This window comes from Hydra viridissima, unplaced genomic scaffold (assembly GCF_058129835.1).
Source record: "Hydra viridissima isolate aposymbiotic clone 2 unplaced genomic scaffold, HvirCarnegie_v1 scaffold_8, whole genome shotgun sequence".
Lineage (NCBI taxonomy): Eukaryota > Metazoa > Cnidaria > Hydrozoa > Anthoathecata > Hydridae > Hydra > Hydra viridissima.
In genome coordinates this window covers 10,944,963-10,957,543 of record NW_028324307.1, presented here as the reverse complement: position 1 = coordinate 10,957,543, position 12,581 = coordinate 10,944,963, and the positions used below count along the sequence as shown (strand labels likewise).

The 12,581-nt window shown below is 30.6% G+C and overlaps 1 protein-coding gene across 1 annotated transcript; it reads right to left on the bottom strand.

Moving 5' to 3' along the window:
• LOC149885053 (uncharacterized) lies at positions 1-3,469 on the bottom strand. The gene has a single exon (XM_090096691.1). The coding sequence runs from the start codon at positions 1,598-1,600 to the stop codon at positions 374-376; it is 1,227 nt and encodes a 408-aa protein (XP_089952817.1). The 5' UTR covers positions 1,601-3,469; the 3' UTR covers positions 1-373.
• Positions 3,470-12,581: the final 9,112 nt, after the last annotated feature.

The window sequence follows — 12,581 nt, the reverse complement described above, 5'->3', positions numbered from 1 at the left end:
TTTTTTTAATTTAAAAAAGAAATATATCTTTACTGAAATAGGTTTTAACAAGATATTAAACATATGAAAATCCCATTTAAACTTAATCTCCCATTGTAAAAACACATACAGATTTCCTTTAAAAAAATTACTTTATTGTGGTGTTTTGATGTTTATTACTTTTTCTTCAAATTGCTCTTGAGATTTTTTTATTTAGTACTTGCAAAATAAGATATATACTTCTGATTAATTTTTTGTAAACTTATGATATTTTATGAAAATATAAATAAATTGATACAGTGTATAATATAAACAAAAATTTTAGACAAGAACGAAATTCTAGAAATCACTGTTTAACTGTTTAAAAAAAAAAGAGTTATTTAAAAAATCTAATTTAAAGATGCTTGCTGTTATAGTCAATAACACATTTCAGTAACTGGCCTTCATAACCAGGGTGATCAGGGTTTCTTTTGTACCTAGCCCATTGAGCACTGAAGATTGAATGTAAGGCTTCTGTTGATTGCTCACTAAAAATCCCCAATGCTGTACCCTTTAGAGCAATAAATTCAGGAACATGGTAGAACACTGCATGGGCTTTTGGGGTGACTGAAATTGGGAGTTGAAGATATGAGTTCTTAAAGTCTTTGATATGTTGAACATATTCAGTATTTAATGTCCTTCCAAAACAGGAGCTAACAACACTCTTAAAATGTTGGAATGTTTTCACAAAACCAAGCATATGGTCTGCCTTTTCTCTTTCAATAATTCTTTGCAAAACATTCGTACTCTTCAAAAGCTTATGACAATCATTCCCAACAAACTCTGCACCATGATAAGGTTGTAATTTCAATTTAAGAAGTAATGGCCAATCTTTGCCTTTAGGCCATATCTTTAGCATTGATTTGTAAAGATGATTTACAATTCCAAGGAGAAGGTGAAGTTCCATTGGGGGAATAAACTCAATAACTTGTTTGACATCTTCTTGGTCAAACAATGGGTTATGAACAACAATATGAAAATCCTTTGCATACATTTTTCCATTCTCTTTCTCAATGAATGCTTTGTATTGCATCCTAATGGATTTGAAGTTTCTTGGAGTTCCCTGTTCTTTGAGGTCACTAGATTTAATATCACACCAACAGCAAGGGTGTTTGCTTGAGTGAGACTGAATGCCACAGATGATATTGGCTAACTTCATGTCACATGCAATAAAGAAAGGCACATCAATTTTCCCAAATAAACTTAAAATTTTTTTGACATTTTCATAAGTTTCTGAAACATTTTCAGTAACAGCAACAAGTAGCTGGCGCTTGGCACTTGTTTCTTTCCCATGTTCTACAGCCAGTAAGCTTTTATCATTTGAGGCTGAACTTGTTTTGACATTTTGACATCCACCATTGGAGATAACACTCAAGCTGAACTTGAGGAAAGTTCCTCCACCATCAATACCTAGTTTGATGAGAGGCGGTGAAGTGATTACTCTAACTCTGAGAATTGTGTTATAAAAATCCCCTAAACTCTTGCAGTGAACAACCTTTGCCAAATAATCAGTTTTTGTTGATGGCCTTGTAAGTGAGATTTTGGAAAGTTTGAATAAACTTTCAACTTTTTGACCAGCCATTGTAAAGTTTTCCCTAAATTTTGTTTCAACAATTTTTGAATTTGTAGTCTTGTTTAATGTGCATCTTTTTATTTGAAAGACCAGTATTGATTTGAATTTGAACCATGTCCAAAGTATTTAGAGAAGTTCTTGATATGCACTGAGCTCTGGAGGGACCTGGAGTGATTGTTAGAGCTCTACCTCTTTCTCTGCTCAACCTAATAGTGCCCTGTGGAGAAGATACCTTTTGAGTTATTACAGAGGACGCAATTATTTCAGCAGTTCTGGAATCAGTTGCTACCATTTTCTTTAAGTTTTCAAACTTGGTGGCTTGTGAACAGTTATGTGTTATTCCTCTTTTGACTGCACTGAGACAGTTTGAGCATAGTTTAGTAGTTTTGATAGTTTATCAAAACTACTTGATGATTCTTTCAAATCTTGATCGGTTGAAAAAGAGAGCTTTGTAGAATGTCCTTTTAGTTGGCCAACCTGGCAAATTAAACAATTACAAGAATCAAATCCTCTGGTCTGTGGTCTAATAATCACTTTGTTAAAGTCATGTAGCTTGGGAAGAGGCAAGTTTCTATCTCCTTTGCCATGCTTTTGTACCATTGCTCTGCAGGAATTACATATCCCCAATGGAACTCTATCATCCTTAAAATCAATGGAATTTCCAGAAAAAATATCTAGTATTCTTTTCTTGTTGAAATCAGAAATATGTCTGTCACATTTTGAAAAACAAAAGAAGCATACAGATTGCCGACAATCTTGATGAGTTTTTCTTTTATATGGCATTTCAGTGCTTAAAAAACTGATCTTTGAAAAAAAATTTCAGTACAAGCTTGTGTTGATAAAAAATCTTTTTAGTTGTTTAGACTGTTGACTGCTTAAATGTAATTACTTTGATGTTGTGGCTTTTCCCGGAAATAAGAAACATTTGTTTACACATTTTTAAATAGTCGAAAAAAACTTGGCCAAAGCAATAAAAGATTTTAGGAGATACTTCAATACAAGAAAAAAAGCACAACAAGGTTATACATATTTGATTTAAATAAAAAAAAACTTGATTCTAGCATTTACTTTGAAATTATTTTATAAATTACCAATTAATTTTGAATTTACAATTCTAAAGTAATTTTTACAATATGAAAAAAAGTTTTTATTATATCCAATATTTGTTCACTCATTTTAAACAAAAACAACAAAGCAAACCTGTGGGTTTAACAACTAAAATATAAAGAGGTTTTTATGTGTTTTAAATTCAGAATAATTAGAAAAAATGCCTCTAGCTATGTGTTTTCTTCCCCATATTTTATACAAACTTGGACAAAAAAAAGCACTCTTTTTGCAGACAAAGTACACACAAATGTGAAGTCTAACAACCATAGAATCCCATATCCAATAGTCACATGATGTTGTTACTAAATTAGTTACTTGATGTAACTTTGAATCTTTAAAAAGCATAAAAACCACAAAAAGCTGCTATATTTTGGCCGTTTTTTCAAAGGCGAGATTCCTACTTTAAGAGCTATATCTTTTTTGCCTGAAAGATAAATGCCAAGGCTTCATTCTATTAAATTTTGAAACTTCCATAGTCAATAATAAGGTTAAAATAAAAACGTAAAGCATCCGTTGTCTCTTTTTAAAGAGGCTTTTAGTGCCATACCCTATACTTTAGGTCCCTGTACACAAACCACAAGTGTTAAAGAGCTGATTTTTTGTCAGGTTATAGCCAACACATATATGTGAAGAGTTTTTGATATTTTTTAAAAACTCCATAACCCAAAAGTGAAAAAAAAACAAAATAGATTTACGACGGGGCTCCAAGTGCGAAGAGTTGCGCAAAATGCTATAAACTTTAAATGTGTTTTTCTCCTTTGGCTATAGAGATTAGATTTTAATTTTTACATCTGGTAATATCTGAGACCTTACAGATTAATGCCCCATCGGTCGTTTTTTTGGTCCTCAAAATTGAGGTTGGGACCATTTTTGGATAGGTGTGAGCAGTTTAGATTTAGCTAACGTAAAATTTTTTATCCTGTGCCAGATATACTTACTAAAGAATTATAGCGCGATAATTAAAATTAATTTGAGAAAGTTTGTCCATCCGGCCAAATATACGATTTTTAAACTGGCCTTCTATTTTTTTTCGATTTAAGGAGTAAAGAAGGCCGTGTATTTAAGTAGGCCATGTCCTGGATATAGATTTTTTTTCATCAATAAAGAAAAAAAAAATTCTATCGTCAACATAGTTTTTGAAAATTTGTTGTTATGAGAAAAAAAAACTTAAATTTTATTGAAACTAAAAAAAATTTAAAAACACGAGAAAACAAAATATAAATTTTGGCGACCATTTTATTTTTCACTTTTTTCAGATTCGGGTTAAAATTACTTATAGAATTAACAGCAATTTCCTGGCAAGAAAGTGCCAAGCTAGCCTATACAGACGGGTCCCGTACGGTATTGAACCGGGGATCTGGTATGGTTTTTATCCGGGTTATGGCACCGGGAGTCAGACGGGAACCGTTGTGTTTTCCCGGGCGTTAACGCCACATATTGACTGTTTTAGAATTTACCTCAGGAATGATGTTTGAAATAGCCATTTTGTTGTGTGAAAGTTTTTGTGATACTTTGTTAATATTATATTTCTTTTACGCTTTAATGTTGTTTCTTTTTCAAATAGTGGTATATATATTTTTTTTGCATATATTTTTCAAATATTTCCTTAAAGTTATCCGTTTTTAAATTACGATTGTCGGATAAGAACAACTTTTTTTACTGTTTGATTATAGTAAAATATATTTGAGGATAATTTTTTTACTAATAGTTTTTAGGTATTGCAGTTTCATTATGTTTTCGTTATGTTTGCAATAACTATTTATAGATGATTCTATGTTGATTTTTGCAAATTGATTGAAACATTAAGTTGAAAACACTGGTTTTTAGTTGTTGAGATACTGTAATTAAACTACGCGCGAAAGCAATTACAAAGAGTGGACATTGCGCAGTTTCCTTAAAATCTTATAAACATACTTTGAGCGGTATTTTTAAGGACATATTTGAGTTGATTTGTAAAGTGTAAATTGAAGGCGAATTTTTTGTGGATGGGAGTTTTTTATTAGAAGAGAAAATGTAGAGTTGAAACGTTGCGTTCGCCGCGAGAAAGCAACATATACGTTGTTAATAAGTAGTACTATGTGTAATACCATTATATCGTACCATGAAAATACTAATAATAAATGAATTCAAAAATATAAGTAAGCAAATATTTAGCAATAAACTAAGTATAAAGATAAACAATAGCAAGTTAAACTTCCTTTTTATCTTTTGTAAATAAAAAGGCGAGTAGCAGCAGGATTAATATCTTAAGAACAGATTAGCAACTTCAATAACAAAAAAGTTAATTTATTTTTATTTAATTTTTATTTAATTTCTTCCCTCAGTCAATGTCAATGACGTCTCGCTTTAACATTTTTTAATATTACTTTCCAATCTTATAATTATTTTAACAAAAAAACTTACAAACTTATTTTTTTAAACTTTTGAAGCACGTGCGAAATAAACGAAAACAACAACATAAGATGAGTTTACACGCCACGTTAGTTAATATTAGCATGACGTAACAACAAAGTTCGCATAAATATACTCATGTAGTTTAAGGCCAGTCTCCGTAAATTTCGGGTTTGTTTCGTTTATCTGAGGGTGACGTAAAGTTGTGCCGTTTAGATCCCGCGGGATTTTTCTAAACGTTTATAATAAAGCGGTAACTAAAAAGGTCCGACAAGAAAGTTTTCTAATTTTTTGAGTATATATCATGAGTTCATAACATGTTATGAATTAGTATATAATATAATGATTTATAACAAACCACATTATCTATTATTCAAATCTTGAATACTTATTATTTGCAATAGATTTTTTAAATTGGATGTAAATTGTGTTAGTATATTTTACTAAATTAGTGCTCAATGTTCAAAACAGAACATAGAAAATAGAAAGTGCTCAATGTTCTTAAAGAACAAGAAAATAGAAAGACTTCTTGACGATTCTGAAAAAAGAGAAACTGGCAGCAAGTATATATGTATGTATATATGTATGTGTATATATATATATATATACATATATATACATATATATACATATATATATATATATATATATATATATATATATATATATATATATATATATATATATATATATATATATATATATATATATATATATATATAATATCTAAACAATATCTAGATAATCTAGATAATATCTAAACAAACAAAAAATTAACAAATCAATTGACTGGATGATTATTGTTAAAACAAAATGAATAAAAAATGATGATAAATTAAATAATGATAATCAATACAAATCATATCCTATTTAACAAAACTTTATTACTAGAATATAAACTATTACTCCAATAATATCACAAAAGATGTTTTTAAAACCAATCTCAAAGGTTTTTCCTATTCATTTTGATATATATAAACATTCAACAATTGCCATAATCTTCAAACTTATTTAGCTGCTTTTAATAAATTTATGTAAATTACTTGTCAATTCAACTAATTACCATGCATCTGTTGTCATTGATTTATAATGTATTTCGAATAATAATAATTTTACTACAAAAGAAGTTAATAAATTGATTTCTATTTCTTCCAAACAAATCGGTTAAATTCATTGTGTCAACAGTCTACTAAAGACGACTGCTGATTTTATTAATTTATTTATTTTCAATCTAGATCATTTTCTTTCTCGCAATATTTTCATTCTTGTTAAATAAACATTTTCTTTTTCTTTATTTTCTCCAGTTTTATTTATCTTTACTATACAAACTAAACATGCTAGCAGTCAAATTTCAATGTGTTGTATTTAAGCAGGATCCATCCTCCTATAGTAAAATAAACCACATTCCTATATAATTATAAAATATACTTGTAAATAATTTTTTTTTTAGTTATATAGTAAGCACTGTAAAATAGTAATTGATTTCTCTGACCAGGAAGTTCCATCAAGTACATTAAAAAATAAAAAAAATCATGAAAAGTACTCAAAAGAGACTATGCTGTCAAAATATGTTTGGCAACTAAAAGGAAAAAATATTAGCTTTAAATTAAACTGGTCTATTCTAAAAACTGCGCCTACCTATAATAACATATCTCAAAAATGTATATTTTGTTAACAAAAAAGTTTGAAATTATTACTTATTTAGATCAAGAAAATTTATTAAATAAAAAAAACTAAACTTATTTCTAAATGTAGACATAAAAATAAGTACCTTTTAAAAAATTATAAAAACAAATGAGCAAACTTATTAACCAAATTTATTTAATTCTAAATACCAATTAAAAATAATAAATTGTATTAACACAATATATACATATAAATATGTATATTTATATGTAGGGCAAAGGAGGGCATTAAGACTACTTTTTTTATATAGGCTACTTTTAGATTTTTCTATTGAAATAAATAACTATTGTGAAGTTTAAATTTCTTTTTCCCCTTAAGGCAGACAACATAAGTTTATACCAGGTATACCACTTTATTCTGAAAAAAAAGCTTTCTTATAGTGCCAATACTGGTTTGAAGCTAAAAAAAAAAATTGCAAAAAAAAAAAAAGGGGGGGCAATAAGAGCAGGTATATTCAATCTATATATCTTGACCAAGACTTAGCGCAAATGTTAAACTTCCATTTGATAACTTAAATATCATCTCATTTTTTATTTTCTTTAAATTACTTTCTAAGAAATAAACTAATATTAGAAAATCTTAAGCAAAAATCCTTTTAATAAAAAAAAAAAAACATTTTTGTGAAAGGTGAACAACTTTTCATACAGAATTTACAGCTATATAGTAATAAATACTAGCAATTTGGGGAAACAGGATTTTTTTTGATGTTTAATAGAGTTCACTTTTAGGCAATGTGCAAGCTTTTAACTGTAGTATATTAATCCAAATGTCAAATGAGAATGTTTTGCAAAATATTGTGTTGACTTGAGCCAGGGAACTAAAATACCTAAAATTTTGACACCATTGCCCCATAGGTGGGGGCAATGAGCTAATAAATTTTTACTATCTTATAACACATTTGAATTTATCAACAGGTTTTAAATTTGATCTTATAATTTTTTATTGATAAAAAGTTATGATCATGTGAGATTTTTACCCTCCCCAAAATGAGGGGGTTGTATATATTACTTGATCATAACTTTCAATCACAAAATGATTATTATATGAAATTAAAAACCTGTTAATAAATTTAAATATATTATAATATAATATAAAAATATTTTATTGCCTCATTGCCCTTACAATAAGGGGTAAGGGGCAAACATATTGTGGTATTTTCTTCCCAGACTCTAGTCAGTGCATTGTTTTGCAAAAATATTCTTATTTTACATAAGTATGAACATACTTAAGTTTGGAATTAGCACGTAGCCTTATAGTGTTTCATATCTGAAACATAAGAAAATCATGGTAACACCTATAGATAGTTCATGCTGACACCTAAAGATAGTTGTCATGGTGACACCTATAGATAGTTACATCAAGTAACTAGTAGTAGCAGTAGAAGTTGCATCAAACAAATAAAAAAGAAAAAATTAACAATAAAAGATTTTAAGCTTAATTTTACATAGACTCAGAACAATTGCCACACTTCCATTCCATGACTTTAACATCGCCTAAATCAGTTATTACAGTACATTTTACATGATACCAAATGTCACAAGCATCGCAGCACACCCACTGATCACCTCTATCTCCATGGACACCACAATTAGGACATACAGTGTCATCGTTGTCATCATAACCACTATCATTTTTATCTGTAGGAACTTTTTTTTTTTTTATGAACTTTTTTTTCTTTTCTTGTTTTTTTTTAAGCTTCTCTTGTTCGTTTAAAACATGCTTCTGATGTTAAACTTTCACCATAGCGAAACCTAATAACCCGAGCAGATCTTCTACAATAAGAGGTCTCTGCACATTTTGACTTTAATTGTTTCAGAAAAAAATCTTTGATAGATGAGCCTTCTGAAGATGATGTAGAAATGGGTAACGATGAAGCAGATGGCATTGATGTTGAAAGGGAAGCATCATTAACATAAATGCTTTGAAGGTTAGGCATTGAACAAGATCTTGTGAGGTGATTAGTGGTGAATGTAGGTTTCTTTACTGGTAACTGAAAACATCGGTTAAACAAACGTGTGTCAATAACATCCTTGTTTAGAGGGAAAATGCCAGTTCCTTTAAAACCACTTTTGATTTGCTCCACAGTAAAGGAACTCTGAAAAAGGGTACGTAATAATCCTGGAAAATGTTTCTTTGAGACTGGCCCATTATGTGTTCTTGCGTATTTTAGAAGTAGACTTTGCCATTTACTTTTTACGGGTCGAAAAACAGATGTATCTAAAGGTTGAAGAAGATGGGTAAGATGAGCAGGAATGCGTAGAAGAATAACGTTATTTTTTTTTGCCAAATCAATAAGTGGGGAGCTAATATGAGAAATGTGGCCATCAAATATAAGTACCCGTGGGCAATTTGCAAGATGCTTTGTATACATTAAAAATATGCTTTGAAACCATTCCAAAAAATGAGGACACTCCATCCGCCCTTATTACTAGTAGTATAAACAGCTCCATTAGGTCCACCTTTAACCCAGTCCATATACAAATTTTTTCCTTTGTAGATTACATATGGTGGCATTATCTGTCCACTAGCTGAGCATGCACAATTTACAGTGATTTGCTCCCGGCCTGAGCCACCAATGCTCTGTGACACTCTAGCAGCACCTCGTTTTGCTAATACAATTTGTTCCTTTGGGTCAGTGATGAAACCTGTTTCATCAGAGTTGAATATTTGACTAGGAAGGTTAATAATTCCTGCATTTCTCAATGTTTTTTCAACTAAATTAAACCATATTTTGATGGTTTCAGGATTTTCAGCATGGCTTCTTGTATTGCTTAAATGTTCAGTTTTTCTCGGTGCTATTTCAGGGTTTCGTAGCAAAAAAGCATGCAACCAGTCTTTACTCGGTCTATAATCTTTAAAAGGTGTATAAATATTGTTTACTTTAATAAAATCTTGAACTAGATCTTTTACCTCGCTTCTAGTGAAACCCCAGCCCCAATCACCCAATAAAATAAGGCATTCTGACAGTTCTTTTTCCTGCTGTGAAGTTAAAACTGTTTTTCGTCCTGGATAAGCATCAATAAGTAGCTCACCTTTCACTCGTTTTGAAAGAGCTCTCCTGTCACACCTGAAATGTTTGGATGCTTGGTTTATGGACATTTCCTTTCTTAAAACAGAATTGCAGGCATCTATCATTTCTGGGCTGTTTGAATAGGATTTCCTTCCTCCTTGTTTTAACTTTTTGTATGTTCGGACCATTCTAGAAAAAAACATAAACAAGATTTATCCTCAAAAATACATAAAAAATTATATTTAAACAAAAAAAAAAAAGCTTTGCCATTTTTTACTTGACAGGGAGGGCATTAAGAGCAACTTATTTATAAATAAAAGTTTTATACTCTAATTAAACAAAAGTATTAAAAATTAGATAAAAGCATCTCAAATAAGTCTTACTTTTGCTAGTAATACAAAATTTTGTGTGTGTAAGCTAATCTTAAAGATATATGTTTAAAATGTGTAAACCTTTATTAGACGGCTCAACGATTTCGCTATTTTTAACTAAAAAAAATAAGACATTTAAATTTTTTTTTTTGTCAAAATATTACTTAAATTTAAGAAAGTACTTACATAACTTAGATACTACTTTACTTTCAAGAAAAATAAAAACAAACAACTGGATATATACTTTTTAACCCCTTCGTACACAATGTGTACAAACGTACACACTTCGTCATGTTTATTTTTTACTATGAAGCTTAAGCAAATTAATAATTGAAACACGATGCATACATTAGTGCACACCAGTCCTACCTTCGTGTAGTTTATCTTCTTTAAGTAAGATTTCTGTATCTAGATATTTCATAATGGCGTTGCAAGGCAAAAAAATACTTCGTGGTAAGTTTTTTCTTTATTATAGTTTGAGAATTATAAATTATCTCAAGTCAAATTTTGTATCAGATGTTTTTAATAATATGTTTATAATTGCATACACATAAGTTAAAAATATAACAGGTGACTATTCTTTGCTGAAAATTTTTTTTTATAATACTGTGTACAACGAGAAGAGAGAATAGTAAAACTAGTAAGGTGAAACTCAACATTGAATTTCTTTTTGTGTGATTGTGGTGAGTTAATAATTGCATGTGTTATATATATTTCTTTAAATCTCAGATACAAAATGTGTTTTGTTTAATAGTTTAGCTGTTCATTTAGTATCAAAAGGTTGTATTAGAATCATTAAAAATGAAATGATTTTATTTATTTAAGTCTACCTACTGAAGCTAATGTCCCTGCCTTTGTGTTTGTATAATCAAACATTTGTTTTAAGCCTGTCATATTTATTTTGTTACTAAGTTTTATCAAATTGATTTTATAATCAAAAATAAATAAGTATAATATGTTAAATATATTTTCAAATAATCCACGAAGGTGGTTTACAGTTGAAGATATGTTGCAGCATCTTGATGACTCGGAACTTGAATTATCAGATTCTGATGACTCTGGGAATGAGACCATTAACCCTTCTGCTGCTGATATGCTGACTGATAAAATTGAGGATCAAATTGAAAGACCAGATGAAGATGATCAGCCCGGCACATCTGTGAACAGTGGGAACAAAAGAGAAAAAAAGACTCAGATCAAGTGGCAGTCTCTTCGAGGTGCATTTGAAAGCAGCTCAGAATGGCTGGATGATTTGAACTTGGGAGATGGCTTACTTTCACCATCCTCATATTTTTTTAAATTACTTTAAACCAGAAATATTTGAAACATTTGCTGAACAAACAAACATTTATCATCTACGCCAAACTGGTAAAACTCTAAATACTACAACAGCTGAAATTCAAAAATTTTTTGGTATCATAATAGTAATGGCAAATTTAGGTTTTCCCAGAATAAGGATGTACTGGCAAAGAGCAACTAGAGTAAATGCAGTGGCAGATGTAATGCCTATAAACCGCTATTTACAGCTGCGAAACAGCATTCATATCAATGTCGATCCTAATCCAGAACAAGGAACAAATAAATTCTGGAAAGTTCAGCCTCTGATAAACACAGCACGTTCTCGCTGTCTCAAGATACCAAGAGAAGAGTACAACTCTGTGGATGAGCAGATGATCCCTTTCACTGGTAGAGTACCTGCTAAACAGTACATCAAAGGAAAGCCGAATCCAGTAGGGGTAAAAAACTTTGTTGTCTGTGGCACCTCTGGTAAGGCAGTTGATTTCGAACTATATCAGGGTGCAGGTACAGGCATATCAGAAGAGTACAAACACCTGGGACTTGGTGCTTCTATTGTCCTAAGATTGTCAGAAACTATTCCAAAACATAAAAACTACAAGCTCTGTTTTGATAATTACTTTACTGGCATGATCCTAATTAGACAGCTGAAAATGTTAGGGATTCAGTCCCTAGGTGTTGTTAAATCCAATAGATTAATGGGGTGTCTGTTAAAATCTGAAAAAGAAATGAAGAAGGGTGGACGTGGATTAACCGACTACAAAGTCTCAGCAGAAGGCGACATATCTGTGGTCAGGTGGATGGACAATGGAGCTGTCACTCTTGCCTCCAGCTTTGTTGGAATCGAAGAAATGAGCACAGTAAGAAGGTGGAGTGAAAGCAAAAAGGAATATATTCAAGTGGACAGACCCAAATGTGTAAAAGTCTACAATCAAAACATGGGGGGAGTGGACAAAATGGACTTCCTCATTGCTTTGTATAGGATAAAGGCGAAAACTAAGAAGTGGCCTGTACGCATGATTTTTCACTTCGTGGACTTTGCCCTTGTGAATTCATGGCTTGAGTATCAAGACATTGAAATACAAAATGATACTCCAAAAAGACAAAGTTTAGATCTCCTCAATCTCAG

What these genes read in the sequence shown, in the direction of transcription:
- LOC149885053 (XM_090096691.1), bottom strand. Translation starts at nt 1,600, where the DNA reads ATGGCTGGTCAAAAAGTTGAAAGTTTATTCAAACTTTCCAAAATCTCA.